At 33.5% G+C, this 21,336-nt stretch overlaps 1 protein-coding gene and 1 non-coding gene across 2 annotated transcripts; one reads left to right on the top strand and one right to left on the bottom strand.

Moving 5' to 3' along the window:
* Positions 1–16,251: 16,251 nt before the first annotated feature.
* On the bottom strand, positions 16,252–19,946 carry LOC110865884 (probable diphthine methyl ester synthase). Its single transcript, XM_022115219.2, has 7 exons — positions 19,772–19,946; positions 19,104–19,327; positions 18,891–19,015; positions 17,607–17,836; positions 17,118–17,157; positions 16,922–17,013; positions 16,252–16,628 (listed from the first exon to the last, which is right to left on the bottom strand). Exons 2-7 carry the CDS (start codon positions 19,251–19,253, stop codon positions 16,447–16,449), a joined length of 819 nt encoding a protein of 272 aa, XP_021970911.1. The 5' UTR covers positions 19,254–19,327; positions 19,772–19,946; the 3' UTR covers positions 16,252–16,446.
* On the top strand, positions 19,386–19,467 carry TRNAS-UGA. The gene has a single exon. It is a non-coding gene; the product is annotated as a tRNA-Ser (tRNA).
* Positions 19,947–21,336: the final 1,390 nt, after the last annotated feature.

Here is a 21,336-nt window from a genome sequence, read left to right as displayed (position 1 = left end):
ACTCCAACCAGACACCGGGGAACTCCAACCGTTTTTTGGTGCGCTCAGGGAGCTGGGCCCCAATGGCAATTTTCTGCTCTGGAAAGTGCGGATGTATGGCCCATTCTTCCGTCAAGAGGGATGGAGGTTGTACATTTCCTTCACTCTGTCGTACTTTTGCTACATGCGTTGTTGATTCGGAGTCTAGGGTTGCTACTCCCGCTTCTGTGGGAAACTTTAAAGACCCATAAATGGTAGAGCTGATGATACCGAAAGCGCACAACCCTAGTCTCCCTAATATGACATTATGGATAGACCTTGTCCCTACTACTAGGTATGTCAGATTGACGGTTCGGACTAACCTTCCAGTTCCCAAAGTTGTTGGCAAAGTGATTTGCCCGATCGGCTGTACCACTTCTCCGGAGAAGCTTACTAAGGGCATGGCAACTTGTATTAACTTTGCTTTTGTCTGCGGAGCTAGTTGCTGGAAACACTGTTGGTACATGATCTCGGTGGCGCTTCCGCTGTCGACGTAGATTCTTCGGACCTTGTGGCCCGCTATCACTATGGACACTATGATTGGTCCGTCTTTAATTTCTCTGGGGGTAATGGGAGGGAAAGCAATTGGCTGTTGCATCCAAACGGCCATATGTTGATTGGACCGCTTAATGCCTTGGCTATTTACTTTCCTGACCATGCAAATTGCTGGTTGATTGTTCGGATTTTCTGTCGAACTCCCTGAGGATTTTCCTTCTTTAACTTCCTTTACCAGATGTGACAGTTTTCCGGACCGCACTGCTTTCTCTATTTCTTGTTTTAAAGACCAGCAATCGTCTGTGTTGTGACCCCGCGCATGATGGTATTCACAATATTTCTTGGAGTTCTTGTCACCTGGATTTCGGAGTTTTGGTGGGGCTGGGAAGTTTGCTCCTTCGGCGCTGAGAATTTCACTCGGAGTTTTAGAAAGATCCGATAGATTATAAAATCTTGATCCGGAACTTCTTCCTCTCTGAGGCCTATCATTTCTGCTGTAGGGGTGTGATCGTCCCCTACTTCCGGACGGAGTTTTGTCGAACACTGACCCACCATTTTTCTTCCAGGAGGACATCTTATGATCTGACTCCGGGGCAGGATTACATGCGTTTTTTCCTCGAGCAAAAGCTCTAGCCCGTTCCATGAGTACTTCCATTGTTTTTGGGAAGTTTTCGTGTAATTTTTCGACCAGCTGGTTGTTCTGGACGCCATGACAGAATCCGGAGATTCTTAACTGTTCCACTACTCCACTGATCTGCATGCTTTCTCGATTGAATCGATCGATGAAACTGTCCAAAGACTCTCCATCCCTTCTCCGGATGTTGTGAACTTCAGTAATTTCTTTAGAATAGTGCCTTTGCTGGCTAAAGTTCTGGAGAAGGAGCCTTCGGAATTCTTCGAAATCATTGATGTCCCCTTCATTCAAAGTATCAAACCATACTCGGGCAGCCCCGGTAAGTGTCTGTGCGAACATGAAACACCATGTCGGCATCGGCCATTGCTCCACACGTGCGGCCCCATCGAAGTCAAACATATGATCGTCCGGATCAGTGGTACCGTCATATTTCTTGACTGTAGTAGGCATTTTGAGCTTCGGAGGGAGCTTAGCGTGTGTGATACGGGCACTGAATTTGGATTTTGCAGTCATGGAAACCAGATGATATGGTTTGGTGAGTTCCGGATCATTAGCTGCTTCCGTTTGTGTTTCATTTCGTGTGGCCATTGCTGGAGATGGTCCGGAAGATCCCTGCATGTACCCACTATAAGTTTCCGAAGTAACTACCGTGGAGAAAGTAGGTGGAGTAAAAATTGTAGGAGCCATAGTCCTTACCGGTGTTTCCTCATGGAAAAGCCTGGTTCGTAAACCGAGGATCTCTTCATCTCTGGCCTGTTGGGCTTTTAGTCTTCGTAGAATACTTGCATTTTTTGACAAAAATTCGGCATCAAATTCTGATGCTTGGGAAGTGGGAATCAGTATGAACGGTAGGGTTGTTCCTGGTCTTGAGCTCAAAGGAGCTGAAATTGTGGAACTAACACTTTCCGGTGCTGTAGTTTGTCTACTAACAGCTATGGTTCCCGAATTCATAGAACTCGAGGCCGCCATAGATCAGTTCGTTGCTCAAGAAATTCACTAAAGTGAAGGACTGTGAGCTTGTAAAATCGGATGGCGCCAATTGAAGAACCAAAGAATCGAATTTAGGCCGGAGCTTGTGATCGAGGGTTTGGATCTTGTAAAGAGCTTGGGAAAGGTTCCTGCAAAACAGAAAACCGTTAGGCTCGCCGCAGAGATGGGAGGGCCCCTCTGCGACCACCCTCCGGCGTGAGGATAAGTATTGGTAGAGAGAGAAAATAGGGACGAAGGTTTAGGAAATTGTACTTGGCGTTGTACTTTGATGGGGTATTTATAGTGGTCAACTGAGATGACGTCATTCGTCCGGACGCACTTGAAGTGATCTCCGTCCCCGGAGTTATGGAGGCTCGGACGTATCTTTGCGATGTCCTGGTACATAAGGGCAGGGGGACGGACATATGTTGGGTCCGTCCTGGTGGAGCATGTCCGGTCACGGATATGTGTCTTCACCTTCTTATCATTTTCATCTCTGACAAATCCTCCGGCAGCTCTAAATCTACTTCCGGTGATCCTCCTCATCTTCTTATCATTTTTAATCCAATCGGTGTGTTCCGACTCCGGCAGCAGCATAGAAGAATGGCAGATTCTCACCAAATACAATTTCTCATCTCAAATTCGCCTAAATCCTCATCTGTTCTGCATCGTCATTGTGCCATGTAATCATTCCTTTACTTAAATCTCTACTGAAAACCATTATGTGGGTTGATTTTAGGATGCTTTGGTGGTAGTGGTGGTATTGGAGGTGGGTGTTTGAGAGAGAGAGAAAGAGGGATGAGAGAGAGGGCGGATGAGAGATGCAGATCCTTTTAATTTGTTGTGAGTATTATAAAAGGTAGAAATAATACTTTGTGCATAGAGACTTGTACTGTGTGTAAATGACTAAATTACCCTTGTAGTTAACAGATTAGGTGGATGGAGTTAGAAATTTGGACTCAAATGGTTAAAGAAAATGCTTATGGGGACTCAGGTCGTTAAACTTTTTGCTTTTGAACTCAAGTGGTTAAAACCAATAAAACACAAGGACTCAAAAAGTAATTTACCCAAAAATTTATTGAACATAAAGAATATATATTATTTGAAGGTGATTAGAACATGCAATGAAAAGGGGTGCACCAATAATTGCCGAATACTTGGGCGGGGCGGTTATCATATGACTGATCCACGATCCGACGGTTTCTTCTTGTATTCAAAGCAGCCTTGAAGATGCTGGTGTGTCACCACACCAGAGGAGGTAATATTTTCAAAATAATATATAAAAAGAATTTTGTTAAAACATAAAATATAATAATTATGTTACATTATGTAAACATAGGTTAACTGCACACACAACGTCAACATTGGTTGGTGATCTGGCGGAGGTAAAGAAGGTGTTCAAAAGCACTGATGGGATCAAAATGAATTCAACCAAGGTGAGATATCTTTTCGGTCATTTGTATTCTTCAAATGTTAATATTGACGGACAACATCGGTTAATGATACAACTTGTTTTTGTTTTAGTCTATGATTCATTGGACACAGCCTAGGTGCAGCCGGAGGTCTGGAAGCCATTCAAACAGGATGGTTGCATCCCACCATAAATCAATTTGTATGTTTTATATATGTGCTATATAAATTGACTTTTAGTTTGTGTTGGCAGCACTCCGTTAAATCTTTAGTAACTGAGTTTGTTTATTCCATGTTGGGGTGAAGTAAGTATGATTGGATTTTGTCTGTTGAAATGAGCAGGGTGGTGGAGGAGACAGTTGTAGAGGTGGTTGATTTGAAAATGAGCTCAGATGGCAGGAGTCGAAGCAAGAGCCCCATGGCTTCACGCAGTTCTTATCGTGATGCTCCGTATTGGAGGGATTCTTGTCGGAGCTACAGGTTTCAGCTCTAAACTTGCAATTCGGTTTATATATTTCTGAACTTGGTTTAAACGAGTGCAAAACGCTCTGCGGCGCTTAAGTCTTAAAAGCTGAGGCACGAGTACGCGACCTGTTTGGTACTGAAAAACATTAATAACTTACATATAGATGATATATTGATATCTCAATTCTATAAGTACAAATCAGATCAAAGTTAACCCGAAAGTCAAAATCAACCAGAAAGTCAAAGTCAAATTGCTAGGATGTCCTCGGCTGACTTGAGAAGCACATGCGAGGTACTCGAGAGAGAGTATACAGAATGGTGCATAGAAAATATGCTGACCAATCAGAAAGGTACAATCGTTAATTGTAAGTGATTGTTTGGCATTCTTCTTATAGGGGTGTATGGTTGTATGTGATGGTGTTAAATGTTTAATCGGGTTGTGTTTTATCTCAAAACTTTTGCTAAAAAGGTAACACGTCAAACGGGTCAAATAAGTTAAAAGTTGCTCAAAGTTCATTTATGCAATTGTACGTGACATTTACTATTATAGAAGTTGGACAAAAGTAGCTGTTTGCGGGTTGGATAGTTTTATATGATATTTTTTTTAATTTTTTATGGTGGTTTTGCAGTTGAGGACGAGGGACTAAAGACGGCACTTGAACAACTATCAGAATTTGAGAGAAGGGCGAACAAGAAAGCGATTGAATCGATTGTACTCAAGGGTTTGAATCTTGAAGATACTAAACGTGCTGGTGAACGCCTTATTCTTCATGATGTTTGCATGAGTTTCTTTCAAAGACACCATAAAAAACCCGGCACAGGCACCTATTATGTTTTTTTTCTTAAACTTGTATATTTTCTCCAACTTTTGTTTTAGAAAAGTATGTAGTAAGGTATATAAAGATTCCCTCGGTTAATCATTCGCATTAGGAACGAACTAGCAAGTTTATGTGTCGCTACTAACTCCTTCGATTCATGCTCTTGAAGGTTTGTGATGCGTGTGGGACGTAACGAGCTTAACGGACCGAACTAACAAGTTTATGCGTCGCTACTAACTCCTTCGATTCATGCTCTTGAAGGTTTGTTATGCAATCATCTTGTGACGCGTGTGGACTTAACGAGCTTAATGAATAAAACATAAGGATCTTAACAAACCAAACTAACCCGTATTCTTTTGGTTCCGAGTTCGGTGATGATTTTTAATGGCATCTACAATGATAGAAGTGTCCGAATATGTACATTGTTGGGTGTTCTTAATCACCCAACAATCCTGTGAAATTTTCAAGCTTTAGAGTACCACATTGTAACTTGTTATCGCCGCCGCATCGCGCGGGTCCCTACTAGAAGGTTCAAATGAAAACCACTAGTTATTGTGAAAACTAGAAAACTAACTAAAACCCACTAAAAAGGAGGGGGGAAGACTTTTAATGAAGGAGGGGTAAAATTGGAACAAAAGATATATAATTTTTCAAACATTTCCCATTTCTCCATACGTTATCATTTTAAAACAAAAATGGCACCATAAGATCACAAATTTTCTTATCTTTCATTCAAGTATATTCGAGCATATTTTTTATGACATAAAAAAAGATTTATGGTGCCGTCTTGTTTTCAATACTATTATTATAGTAGTGCACATGTGCAATATAACATGTACTACAATGTGCATTACATGCTTAAAATTAGTTTTTTGAGTCTAGTTTAGCTTTTAGGGTTAGTTTTTTTGGAGGTTTAGGATTAGGATTAGGTTTTTGGGTGTGGGGGGGAGGGGGGTTTAGGTTTTTGGGGGGTGGGGGTGGGGGGGTTAGGTTTTTTTCGGGTTTATGTTTAGGGTTTAGTTTTAGGTTTTCGGGAGGGTGGGGGTGGGGAGTTTAGGTTTTGGGGGGGGGGTTAGGCTTTTGGTGGGAGGGTGAATTTAGGTTTTTTTTGGGGGGGGGGGGGGGGGGGGTTTAGGTTTTTGGGGGGTGTCGGTGGGGGGTGGGTTAAGTGGTTTAGGCTTTCCGTATTAGTGCACATGTGCAGTACAACCAAATTTTTTTTTTTTTTTTTTTTTGAAATTTTTTTTCCATATATAAAAAGTAGCGATTTTTCTAAAAAAATTGTAAAAAAAAAAAAAAAATTGTATGTTTTTTAGGTTTTTTTAGGCTTTTTTAGTTAGTTTTCGAGTTTTCACAATAAAAGTGGTTTTCATTTGAACCATCCCCTATATATATATACTAGGTTATAACCCGAAAATTTTCCGGGTAGGAAAATTTAATTTACAACAAATAAAAGTATAAAAATAACACTTTTAACATCTAAAGTATCATCTTTCCATTTTCTCCACCATAAATTTTTAATTCGGTTTCTTAAACTTTTTCTTGTTGTAAAGAGCCATAAAAACATACAAAAGCAAGAATGTATATTAATCATGTGTATTTTTTTTAGTATAACGGATTATTTTTTAAAAATTTATAAACACGTATAGACAATAACGGATTATTTTTTAAAAATTTATGTTGTGGTTAGCCACTCTCATTTTTTTAGCCTAACTATTGATAGAACATAAGCAAATCTATAATATGCTAAATCTGATGAGGAAAAGGAGAGTTGCAAAGATTATTTTGGCCTGCTGCTCATCGATTAGAGCTACCTACATAATGTTCACATTCACACCCACATCAAAAATCTAAATATCCAAAGTAACAGAAAAGGTTTAATGGTTCTAAACATACCTTTGCGATTAAGAGCAAAATAACAGGGAGGCGGCGATTAGATCAACATAACAGGGAGAAACACGGTGTATGTACGTGTGTGACGGATCTGCAACTAACGCCGGAGATGGCAAATCCCACTCATTTGCAAATCCGTGACCGCGTAAAAACGACTACCTCTTGACGCGGTTGAATGACGGAGTTACAACCAAGACACGGAACCTTGCCCCACCCACATCAGCTACAACAAAAAACATCAACCAAAAGATACATGTTTGGATTTAGTATAACCTTATCAATTTGTTTCATGAAGAAGATTAACATTTTATCAACAAATAAAGAAACTCAGACATAAATCAAGAATGAATACCACTGAAGTAGGTCAAGACAAAAACTTAATCAAACCCAAATGAAATCGACCAAGTTGCATTCATCCACTATTTGTTGTTTGTAATTTCTTTTTTATTCTAAAATATCATACTACATAAAATATCCTAAACAAAGGGACACCATGAAGGTATAAAACGGTAAAATCTTCTTCATAAAAATATTTGTGCGCCCAAATCCAAACTCTCAACCAAACATCATAGAACCCTAACAATTTTATCATAAATTCGTCATTAGCATGTAACCATTACAATCGAAACGAACCTCAGAAGAAGCCGCAGTCGAGAGACTCAAACGAAACGAATCTCAGCCCAGACTTCTTATTCCAAAATCACACGATCTTCACAACGAAAGAAGTAATCTGCAAAAAAAAAAAACAAAACAAAACAAAAAAAACAAAATTAGTTGTCTGCTTAATTTGGGTCAGACTTTTAATGCTCTTAATTCAGTAGCATTTGAAGTAAATCAATCAATTCTACCGATTAATTTCTTCAAAATTTGAAACATTCACAACTAAAAAATATCATAAAAGATTATAAAACGTACCTGTTTGAGGTTACCTTTCGGTTATGACAACACTCTGAGGACTGGCTCAACTAACTCCACTTACCACGTTTAAACCAATCGCGGTTCCAATGATAATAGCAGCAAACTAAATCATTCATTTGACCATCTCCACCTCCAGTCAACATTTTTAGGAGCTACTTAGTCAGTATGCTGCTTAAAAATAAAATCTTTAGCAAGTAAAAAAATGATCATGAGTCCTAACAACTGAATCCAATTAACAAAACCATACAGTTGTCAACAACGTGGAAAAGAATAACAACCTGAGCTTCAAGTTTAGCAATATGAGCGATTAATGAACCACTATCCCTTCGATTAATCGATTCTTCATCAAATCATGCTTCACAAAGACGAACTCTCAACATGTTATGATCCATTCCCATACCTGAAATAGATCAACGTATGCTGTCAGCAGCTATCAAAACACAAAATCCTCAAAACATGAATCAAACTTGGCAAATAAAGAGCAAAGAAACAATACACATTAAATCGTTAAACATCACCAAAATCCTAAAATTTCAGATCAAATGGAGTTAATGAGCTAAGATGGAGACTGCTTACATGGACACTCGATCTGGTCGGTAATCGCACCTCCGATCAGATCAGAAAACTGCATACTGAAATAGGGTCCTTGGAACCGAGGCAAGAGACGGAGAGCAGAGGTGAACACGCACGCATCACAAACGCGAGGAGGTATTTATATATTTTTTTATCTTTATGGTAGGTTCTATCATCTTGATTTAAACCATACTTTAAAGAAAGCAAAACACCTATTGCAAAAAAAAGGTAGAATGTTTTAATTAACGTAGATCTAAACTGAAAACCTAAACTCCAAACCTTTTATTTCCAAACCCTTTTAATTCTAACCGAATTAAACATCTTGAACAACAAAAAAATTGAAGATTTACAATAATGATTGACTTCAAAATTCAAATTTAAAATAATGATTGACTTCAAAATTTAAAATTTAAAATTTAAAATTTGAATTCTGAAAATTAATCACTAACATCCAATACCGTAAATTAAGCAAACTTATTAGGAAAGTCTAACATTGCCAAGCAAAATTGCTCCAACATTTATTTATAGAAAGAGATACCTTAATTTAGGAAAGCCATATAATACTAAAATATAAGAAAATAACGAAATCTTTGATGGATTGTAATTAATACATATTAAAACAGTACAAAATTTATTAGAAACAACCCAAATATTCAAATTTAAAATATATCATAGTTAGATTTGCAAAAAAAAAAAAATTTACAAAATTATACACATCAGCATAAACAATGAAACCTAAAATTATACCGAAAAAAATAAATAAAAAATTAAATAAAGCAAATTCCTTGTAAACAATGAATCATAGTTAGATACCTTGTAAGGTGGTTGTTCTCCCCACATTAATGAAGCAAATTCATTAGGTATTTCCTATCAGTGAAAACAAAAAAAAACAAATAAAAAATTAAATACATAAGTCTAAATACAATATGTTTAGTAATCATAAAACCAATAAACATACCAAAAAAATAGGATCATCGTCCTCAATCAACTTTAAGAATGAAGGACTGTTGTTACTCAAATCCATACCTGCACATTAAATGTGAACGGTTTTAAACACGTAAAAACGATAAATTATTTATAGAAATAAATTCATAATAGCGAGAAAACATATAAAACCGAAACAAACAAAAAAAGGTTTCAAAAAACGTAACACCATTTATTTATAGAAATAGAAACCTTAATTCCGGAAAATTATCATAATAAAAATACATCACTAACGAAATTTAAAATTGCTCAAAATTTTAAATTTAAAAGTTGATTCCGGAAATAGAAATAGAAACCTTAATCCCAAAAAATTATCATACTAAAAATAAACCACTAAAATTTACATTTGAGGTTTCAAAAATAAATCACTAACGAAATTTAAAATTGCTCAAAATTTTAAATTTAAAACTTGAATACCGAAAATAGAAATAGAAACCTTAATTCCGGAAAATTATCATACTAAACATAAATCGCTAACCAAATTTAAAATTGCTCAAAATTTTAAATTTAAAATTTGAATTCCGGAAATAGAAATAGAAACCTTAAAATTTTAAATTTGATGTTTCAAAAAACGTAACACCATTTATTTATAGAAATAGAAACCTTAATTCCGGAAAATTATCATACTAAAAATAAATCACTAACGAAATTTAAAATTGCTTAAAATTTTAAATTTAAAATAGAAAACTCAAAATTTAAAATTTAAAATTGGAATTCTGAAAATTAAATCACTAACATCCAATCCCGTAAATTATCATACTAAAAATTATCATACTAAAAATAAATCACTATTTATTTATAGAAATAGAAACCTTAATTCCGGAAAATTATCATACTAAAAATAAGTCACTAAATTTAAATTTGAGGTTTCAAAAATAAATCACTAACGAAAATTAAAATTGCTCAAAAATTAAGATTTAAAATTTGAATTCCGGAAATACAAATAGAAACCTTAAAAATTTAAATTTGAGGTTTCAAAAACGTAACATATTTATTTATAGAAATAGAAACTTTAATTCCGGAAAATTATCATATTAAATAAATCACTAACGAAATTTAAAATTGCTCAAAATTTTAAATTTAAAATTTAAAATAGAAACCACAAAATTTAAAATTTAAAATTTGAATTCGGAAAATTAAATTACTAACATCAAATCCCGTAAATTATCATACCAAAAATAAATCACCATTTATTTGTAGAAATAGAAACCTTAATTCTGGAAAATTATCATACTAAAAATAAATCACGAAAATTTAAATTTAAGGTTTCAAAAATAAATCACCTAACGAAATTTAAAATTGCTCAAAATTTTAAATTTAAAATTTGAATTCCTCAAATAGAAATAGAAACCTTAATTCCGGAAAATTATCATACTAAAAATAAATCACTAACGAAATTTAAAATTGCTCAAAATTTTGAATTTAAAATTTGAATTCCGGAAATAAAAATAGAAACCTTAAAATTTTAAATTTGAGGTTTTAAAAAACGTAACACCATTTATTTATAGATATAGAAACCTTAATTCCGGAAAACTATCATACTAAAAATAAATCACTAACGAAATTTAAAATTGCTTAAAAATTTTAAATTTAAAATTTAGTATAGAAACCTCAAAATTTAAAATTTAAAATTTAAAATTTGAATTCTTAAAATTAAATCACTAACATCCAATGCCGTAAATTATCATACTAAAAGTTATCATACTAAATATAAATCACCATTTATTTATAGAAATAGAAACCTTAATTTCGGAAAATTGTCATACTAAAAACAAATCACTAAAATTTAAATTTGAGGGTTCAAAAATAAATCACTAACGAAATTTAAAATTGCTCAAAATTTTAAATAAAAAATTTGAATTCCGGAAATAGAAACCTTAATTCCGGAAATTGTCATACCAAAAATAAATCACTAACGAAATTTAAAATTGCTCAAAATTTTAAATTTAAAATTTGAATTTCGGAAATAAAAATAGAAACCTTAAAATTTTAAATTTGAAGTTTCAAAAAACGTAACACAATTTATTAATAGAAATAGAAACCTTTATTCCGGAAATTATCATACTAAAAATAAATCACTAACGACATTTAAAATTGCTTAAAAATTTAAATTTTAAATTTAAAATAGAAACCTCAAATTTTAAAATTTAAAATTTGAATTCTGAAAATTAAATAACTAACATCCAATCCTGTAAGTTATCATACTAAAAATAAATCCCCAATTATTTATAGAAATAGAAACCTTAATTTCAGAAAATTATCATACTAAAAAAAGGAAATTACGAAATCTTTAATGGATTGATAATTAATACAATACAAAATTTGGTACTAAGAAAACAAAGACATTCAAATTTTAAAAAATATCATAGTTAGATTTTCAAAAATAAAAAATAATAAAAATAACAAAAAAATCACTAACATCCAATCCCGTAAATTATCATACTAAAAATTATCATACTAAAAATAAATCACTATTTATTTATAGAAATAGAAACCTTAATTCTGGAAAATTATCATACTAAAAATAAGTCACTAAAATTTAAATTTGAGGTTTCAAAAATAAATCACTAACGAAATTTAAAATTGCTCAAATTTTAAATTTAAAATTTGAATTCCGGAAATAGAATTAGAAACCTTAAAATTTTAAATTTGAGGTTTCAAAAAACGTAACACCATTTATTTATAGAAATAGAAACCTTAATTCCGGAAAATTATCATACTAAAAATAAATCACTATCGAAATTTAAAATTGCTCAAAATTTTAAATTTAAAATTTAAAATAGAAACCTCAAAATTTAAAATTTAAAATTTGAATTCTGAAAATTAAATCACTAACATCCAATCCCGTAAATTATTATACTAAAAATTATCATACTAAAAATAAATCACCATTTATTTGTAGAAATAGAAACCTTAATTCCAGAAAATTATCATACTAAAAATAAATCATGAAAATTTAAATTTGAGGTTTCAAAAATAAATCACTAATGAAATTTAAAATTGCTCAAAATTTTAAATTGGAAATTTGATTTCCTCAAATAGAAATAGAAACCTTAATTCCGGAAAATTGTCATACTAAAAATAAATCACTAACGAAATTTAAAATTGCTCGAAATTTTGAATTTAAAATTTGAATTCCGGAAATGGAAGTAGAAACCTTAAAATTTTAAATTTGAGTTTTTAAAAAACGTAACACAATTTATCTATAGATATAGAAACCTTAATTCCGGAAAATTATCATACTAAAAATAAATTACTAACGAAATTTAAAATTGCTTAAAAATTTAAAATTTAAAATTAAGAATAGAAACCTCAAATTTTAGAATTTAAAATTTGAATTCTGAAAATAAATCACTAACATCCAATGCCGTAAATTATCATACTAAAAGTTATAATACTAAATATAAATCACCATTTATTTATAGAAATAGAAACCTTAATTTCGGAAAATTATCATACTAAAAATAAATCACTAAAATTTAAATTTGAGGTTTCAAAAATAAATCACTAACGAAATTTAAAATTGCTCAAAATTTTAAATTAAAAATTTGAATTCCGGAAATAGAAATAGAAACCTTAATTCCGGAAATTATCATACTGAATATAAATCACTAACGAAATTTAAAATTGCCCAAAATTTTAAATTTAAAATTTGAATTTCGGAAATAGAAATAGAAACCTTAAAATTTTAAATTTGAAGTTTCAAAAAACGTAACACCATTTATTTATAGAAATAGAAACCTTTATTCTGGAAATTATCATACTAAAAATAAATCACTAACGAAATTTAAAATTGCTCAAAATTTTAAAATTTAAAATAGAATCCTCAAATTTTAAAATTTAAAATTTGAATTCTGAAAATTAAATAACTATCATCCAATCCCGTAAATTATCATACTAAAAATAAATCACATTTATTTATAGAAATAGAAACCTTAATTCCAGAAAATTATCATACTAAAAAAAGGAAACAACGAAATTTTTATTGGATTGATAGTTAATACAATACAAAATTTGTTACTAAGAAAACAAAGACATTCAAATTTTAAAAAATATCTTAGTTAAATTTTCAAAAATAAAAAATAATAAAAATAACTAAAAAGTTATACAGATTAGCATAAACGATTTAACCTATAACAATTATCGGGTCAAAAAACACCAAAACAACCATAAAATTAAACTTACCTCTTCAGTTCGACGAAGATTTAGAGTCCGACAGTTGCATAAAATTTAGGGTTTCTCAAGAAAAAACAAAAACCAAAATAATAAAATCACTAACAACATCACTCTTTGAAGACATCAAGAATAGATCCATTCATAAGATTAGAATCGGAGAATTAAAATCATCATCAACAACAAAAAAAATTACAGAAATAACAACATACCTTTAATTTTTATAAAATCAACTTTAATTTTTGATCGAATCTACATAAATAAGAACAAAGAAAACGTTATTAGCAATAGAAACAATTTTTATAAAATCAACTTTGTATACAATCGAATAACATAAATAACAACATACCTTTAATTTTTTTGGTCGGATCTACAGAAATCAGAAAAAAAATGGTTTTTAGCAATCGAAACAATCTTTATAAAATCAACTTTGTATAAAGTCGAATAACATAAATAACGCAGATCTTGGTTCGATTTGGTCTATTTACCTTTGATTTGAACTGGATTCTTGGTTGAAGATTGTGATCGGAGAACATAAACAAAGATTATTTCGCTTGGATCATGTAGTTTAGCTTTGATTTGTGAAGGATTTTTTGATTTAAGCTTGTGATCGGAGAAGGTAGGTAGAAGAGATAGAACAGAGAGAATGAAGATCACCGATTAAGAATTGGTATGCACAATAATTGAGTAAAAACAATTTAAAGGACCCATATTCAAAATGGGTAATCTGGAAAACCCGAAACCCGACCCAAACTTTTTCGGATCCCGCGTATTTCTTTGGTTTTAGGTTTGTGTTTTGTGAAAGTTGGTTTGTTTATAGAGAATTACATGAATTCCCTCCCAAAATCAAGGTTCACTAAACCAATGGATGCTACATCAGCAAAATGGCTCCACCATTCAAGGACATATAGCCCAAATCATCTCATTTATTAATATATATAGATAGGGATGGGCTCATGCGAGAACCACCCTTATTGTGAGAACCTTGAGAACCAATGTGAACACAACCTAAAATAGCTAAAAAAAACCTAAAAAAACCTAACCCCCACCCCCCCCCCCCAAAAAAAAAAAACCTAAACCCCCCTCCCCCACCCCCCAAAAACCTAAACCACCCCCCCCCCCCTCCCCCAAGCTAAAATGCTAAAAACTAAACCCCCAAAAAACCTAAAAAAATTTAAAAAAAAATCTAAATAAATTTTTTTGAATTTTTTAATATTTTTTATGTTAAAATCGCTACTTTTAGAAGCAAAAAAAAATTTTTTTTTTTTAAATTTTAAAAAAAAAAATTTTTTTTTTTGCTTCGAAAAGTAGCGATTTTTTTATGAAAAATATTAAAAAATTCAAAAAAAAAAAATTTTGTGTGATTTTTAGGCATTTTTGGTGTGTTCACATTGGTTCTCGCGGTTCTCACAATAAGAGGTGGTTCTCGCATGATCTTCTCCCTCTCTCTCTCTCTCTCTCTCTCTCTCTCTCTCTCTCTCTCTCTATATATATATATATATATATGTATGTATGTATGTAGAAACGGGATCAGGAGAAATCGCTTGGAAGTGTGAAAAAGGTGAGAACAGATCCTGGCCGAACACGTGGCGCGCGATATAATCAAGGCGGATGGGTTTTTGTCCTTTTATCTTCTTTTTCAATGCATTTCTCACAACACCGTTCTCATTTTTGGCGTGTAGGATTTTTTGGCGTGTAGTTAGAAACCAGGGCCGTCTATGGCCAAGTGCAGAATGGGCCTGTGTACAGGGCCCAAACCAATATAGGGCCCAAAAAATTCTTTTTTTATATATATATATTTAAAAAAATCTTTATGTTTTTTAAAAAAAATTATTAGGCCTGTGTTTAAATGTTACAGAGCCTGTTTATTAAGTTTAAATGGGTCTGTGTTAATGTACTAGTCTTGGATCCACCAAGTCCATCAAACTCCCCTTTTTGTTTTAGAGAAAGAGCCTTAAGAATGGAAGAAATATAATGATAATAAGATTGTGAGTTAACTGGGATTTATGGGTAGGATAATATAAAACTGTAGTTTCAGTCAAAGCGCTTTTACCCAATCAATAAGACAAATAGATTCTTCAGTTAGCCGATATTTTGTATTACTCCTTCCTGAAACGATTTCCAGTGCACGAACCCCAAAACTATTAGGCCTGTGTGTAAGTGTTACAGGGCCTGTTTATTAAGTTTAAATTGGCCTGTGTTTAAATGAACTAGTGTATGGGTGTGTGCACAAGAAATGAATAAACCCAACTGAAATGGGTCTACCTTAGTATAAAAGTTTAATAGGCCCAGATTAATAAACAAACATATTTCAAATCAAACTCATTAGAGGGTGCTGGGCATTGTGCGACTGTGCGGGAAAAGAAGACCATCAGACGCTGTGTTTGCTGTGACGCTGTGTGACCAGACTAGGCAATCATCATCATCGACGTAAAGGGTTTTGTTTAAGGGCGAAATTGAGGGTTAACCAGGATATCATCATCATCATCGGTGCAGGAATTTTTTGGAAAATCGAATCAAGGGTTTTGCGAATAGGGCCCAAATTTTTATCTACACAGGGCCAAAAAAAATTTTTCATTTTCGGAGACGGCCCTGTTAGAAACAATAACTAACTGGTGTTTTACTGTTTTTTAGAATGCAAACGATGATATAAAGAAACTGTGTTAGCGTTACAGTTTCTCTTTATATCACCATTTATCATACAACATATTCGCTTCATTCAACGTCACTCACTTTACGTGATCTCAATTTATAACATACAACTGTAAAAATACAACCATCCAAAACCCTAAGGTCCTCATTCGTCTTATTTTATAAAAAATAAATTGCATAACATGAAATGTCAAAACACCGTTACAATGGTAAAACCCAGTAAAATCTCACTTATAGCTTAACGGTAAATATATAAAACATCATATTGCATATTTGCATACACAATACTATTCTTTAATATCTTGCTGCATAAAGTCAAAAAAAATTGTCAAAATAACATTCCAAACAGCAAAATAGATAAAGTCAACATAGCATACAAAGGTACATAACTAATAGTCAGTACATTTAGCTGCAAAATTTGAAGTATTGTATCAATATTTTGTTTCAACTTCTATAGAAATCAAGCATTTCTTCTTCCACAGGATGAGTTTTGCCAACTATTGTGAGGCAATGAAGAGGTGGACCAAAGTCAACCGTCCTCAACTGTTTCATTGAACCCGCTACCACCATCTGATTCTCACTTCCTAGCCGTGCAAAACCGACACAGAGCGTGTCTTCATTGTAAGCTGTCGGATGAAAACAAAAGAAGGGACGTAACCCGATGAAAATACAGAAAGATGCTTTTACGGTATTCATAAAATTTGCAGCACTTAGTTTTTTGCCTAAAATTACTTTTTTGTTGGTTTAAGAAGGCGAGCCTAATGTGCAAGACGCTGAGGAAAACGCATCAAGGGCAAAAAGGCACGTATCAAATTAATATTTAAACATCTTTATGAAGCCATCTACTATATTTATAAAAAATAAAAAGAAATATATAAATATTATTATAGTCGAAATTCAACAAGCTAAAGAAATGTACCAGATTCTCCACGTAGTTGTTCCACCTCTAAGAGCTGATCAATAGCAACACCAATTGTCATAAAACTAGGAGGCTCATATTGCTTCTTCCCTCTGAAAGATTATTAAAAAAAACATAAACATTAAAAAAAGCCAGTAAAGGTATGCTAGAAACTTAGAAAGAAATGAAACTACAAATCCACTGTATGTATCCTAACCTGCATAAGGATTCCAGTGAAGGTTCTTTAACACGTATATCTGCAATGCAAACAGAGCTTTGTGGTAAGTTTAACATACTAATCACTCAATTAACGTCACTCATTCGGTGTACAAGTGGCAAAAGGGTCGGTTGGCTAATGGGTTCGGGTCAAAAAGGGAAATTTAAGTTTCAGTCAGGTTGCATTGACCCGTAAACATTTTTTCCCCTTGTTCTTGAATATGATTATTATGATCATACAAACAATTTATCAAAAACAATAATCCAATTATTTAGAACAAACATTTGATGCATTTCCGCTAGCTGTTATTTTTATTTATTTAACCCATCCCGTTAGAGTTTAACAAACACCCAAAGTTTAAATAAATGTGTTGAAACTGCCCGCCTCTGCGTATCAGGTATTGTTCAAAATTTGAAACTGTTCAGAGATTTCTAAAATGAAAGGTTTATAATTTATATAACAAGATTATATGAATAACTAAATTATTACCTAATAAACACAAAGTATGTAGTCCAAGCCCTCGATTTTTCTGAATTTTCTCATAGAAACTGTCGGGCCTCCACGTTTCAGTAAAGAACGGTAAAGAAACAGTCTCTCCATAACGGTAAAGCTGTAAGCCACATACTCCAACTGCATTCATCACTGACGCGTTATATATCACCTTAACTTCCACGTCCATTTTCTTTGCGCGTACCACTAGATCACTGTGTGTTGTGGCTCTGTATATATAACGTAAGTATGTCAACATTGGGATAACAAATGCAATAGAACACAATCAAGACTGTAGAAACTATTCTCTATAGTCTGTTAGTAATATATGGGTGTAAATGAGTCGAGCCTATCCTGAACTCGCTTAAGTTCAAGCTCGACTCGTTTAATTAAAGAGAACTCGAACTCAGCTCGTTACGGCTCAAGTATGGCTTGTTAATAATTAATCAAGCTAGAGCTCGGCTCAATTTTCATTTATTAAATCTTTAATCAATTTAATTATATGCGTATATAATTATAGTTTTACACATTTAACAATATACTATCGAGTTAATTTTATCGTAATTACATACATAGTAATACTTTATTATATTCATAGTTGTTAAAAGCCATCGCCTCAGCCTCTTGCGCCTAGGCCCAATTTCCTAGCAAGGCGAGGCAATTGCGCCTTAATTCTCCATGTGATGGTTTATGCGCAGATTCCGGCCAAATTCTCTAAATTCCGGCAAGATTACAGCTAGATTTCTACTTTTATCTAACGAAACTACTTTTCTACACTAATAAACTAGCATTTTAACTTTTGGTACTAGATAGACGATATTAAATGTTATATAATAGCTTTAGTTTATTTTATTTGAAGAATCGTATTAATTTTTTATTATAGAAAAATATTTTAATTCTTTTTTTGCTGTGCGCTTTTTTTTCTCAGGCTCACGCTTTTTTCGCGCCTAGGCCCCAGGCGAGGCCTATGCGCCTTGGGTGCGCCTAATGCCTTTAATAACTATGATTATATTTATATAAATAATAGGCTTGTAAGCTTGTGAGCCTAGTCAGGCTCGGTATGTGAGGCTCGTTTATTAAATGAGCTCCATTTTGTGCTCAAGCACGTTTGAAATCGGCTCGACTCGAGCTTTTAGCAAGCTGACCTCAAGTAGCTCAGTTGCCCTTACTACCAAATGTGGTTTAAAACTAGGATGCAAATGAATATGGAACATACTATTGAGCAACTACACATATTTTACAGTTGAAAATGAAAAGTAAAAGAAAGTATGTATCCTTACTTACCCAAAAGGATCTCCAACGACGAGAAAGGCAACATCAAACTCACGAGCCTCCAACAACATATCATCCACCTTTTCCTCTACCATTTCCCTGTCTGCAACAATAAGCGCCTTCCCATACAATTTTTCCTATAAATATATATTTATTATTATATCACCTTCCTCTCCAAATAATCACTTAGAATGCAATAATCAATCTAAGAGTTAGAGAAATTACCAGGGTGGAGATACCATCTTCGGAGATGCCGAAAGAAAGAAGAGAAGTGTATGATTCGATGTAGATTTTTTGGGATTTTTTAACGGCTTCTAATCCTCGCAAAGTTATGTCCTTTTCGTCTCCCAATCCCAGTCCGATTATGTACAACATCTCTCTCTCCGCTGCAACTTTCGTGTGGTTTGGTTTGGTTGCTGATGCTTCTGAGGTTGAAACCCTAATAACCCCTTTTCAAAGTGAAAGAGATGATTATTAAAAGTATATACAATGATTCAAATAACAAAAGTCGATATGTCCGAGTGGTTAAGGAGACAGACTTGAAATCTGTTGGGCTTCGCCCGCGCAGGTTCGAACCCTGCTGTCGACGATAACGTTTTTTTTTCAAGATTCTGAAAATTTAAAAAGACACTGATTTATTTGTTATCTTTTTCAGGAGATCGTCAATGATTACCGTTACAATAGTAATGCTTCTGGTTTCAATTTTAGGCCTATGTAAGTGTTCTAAGAATTTCGTTTCATCTGTTAACTTGTTTTACCAAATCGCCAATTCTATGAAATAACAGGTCAATGAAGGTTCGATTAGTGAGCAGCAGATGAAATAACAGGTCAATGAAGGTTCGATTAGCATACAAAAAGAGTTTTAAAGAACGATGATGATGATGATGATTTACCTTAACTGTCAGCGGCGATGAAGGTGAGCAGCGGCGGCGACTGAAGTGAACTGTGAAGGGTTGAGCGGCGGCCGGCGATGAAGGAAATTTAGGGTTTATTTGGTGAGCGTGAAGTCGTGAACTGTGAAGAAGTGTGAAAATTGATTTCAAAATTTTGGGTCCACACCCCATATATTTTATTTTATCTTATTTTATTACCATTAACTATTATTATTATTATTATTATTATTATTATTATTATTATTATTATTATTATTATTATTATTATTATTATTATTATTATTATTTCCAAACTATAAATTAGCAAATTTTTGTTGCTTTGATAGTTGTAAGATGTGTATTGGGTGTTTTTCAAAAAAACTTTGCATTTTTAAGTTTTAACCCAAAGGTTTTTATGTTTGTCATTTTAAACCCTTTGACATTTTTAGTTTTAACCCAAAGTTTTTCAACTTTTCAATTCAACCCCAACAATTTCTTATTTTCAACTTTGGTCCCTTATACTTTTTATCTTATGCAAGTTTTTCGTTTTACGTTTCGTTCTAAATTTTGCGAGTCAACACGCAGCAACGTGCGTGTAGGGTGCAACGTTTTTTCGTCTGTTTTCCCTGTTTGACAGTCCAGTCGCAGCGCGTCTATTTTTCCCACGTTTGAAAAGTTCATCGCAACGCGCGAATCCTAGATCGACTTAGTTATTTTTTTACGTTTCTATATAATTTCTTCGCATTAACACGTCGCGACTGGGGTGCGTGGTTCAACGATTTTACGTATTGTTTTTTGTTCGGTGTTATTTTTTACTTATTTATTTATTTTGTTTTGAGTAAATTTCAAAGTTCGTCCTTTATGTATGTCTAATATATCAAAGTATGTCCTTTATCTTTAATAACATCAGAAAACATCCTTAATGTTTGAAAAACCAATCAGGTTATGTCCTTTACCCTAAACCTTGTTTGTTTTCCCAGTTAAATCATGTCATGTGAGAAGCACATGAGGGTATATTGATCTTTACCTTAATACTAGAAAAATAAAATTATAAAAAATTCAGAGAGATATGCAGACCCTTATCCTTCCTATTTTCATAAAATGCCCCAAACACACACCTCCTGGCTCCCTCTCCCTCTCCCTCTCGAGCTCTTATTCCGGCGACCAGAAATACCGACGGCCGGTTAAAAAGACACCACCACCCGACGGTGGTGGTGAGCGGCGGCTGCGGAGTATCAGCGAGAGAGAGAGACGAGAAGATAGAAACAGAGAAAGACCGAGAGAGAGAGAGAACCGATGGTCGGAGACGCGGACCGGCGGTCGGTTCGTTTATCCGGCGGTCCTTGTCTGGATACGGTGGTCTTTATTTCTGTCCGACAAGTTCCGGTAAGCACGCCTCTGTTTCCCCGATTTCTTTCAGTTTTCCTGATGAAGAATATTGTTGATGATGATTTGTTGATTTTTGGGATTCACGGCGACGGCAGTGGAGGTCCGACGTAGATCTAGGGTTTGATTTTGACATAATATGAATGAAAATCATATATGCATAGTCGGAATAGGTTGTAGATCTGTCTTAGGGTTTTGAT

Source organism: Helianthus annuus, chromosome 6 (assembly GCF_002127325.2).
Source record: "Helianthus annuus cultivar XRQ/B chromosome 6, HanXRQr2.0-SUNRISE, whole genome shotgun sequence".
Taxonomy (NCBI): Eukaryota; Viridiplantae; Streptophyta; class Magnoliopsida; order Asterales; family Asteraceae; genus Helianthus; species Helianthus annuus.
Note: the sequence above shows the minus strand (reverse complement) of the source record. Positions and strands in the feature narration are given on the sequence as shown.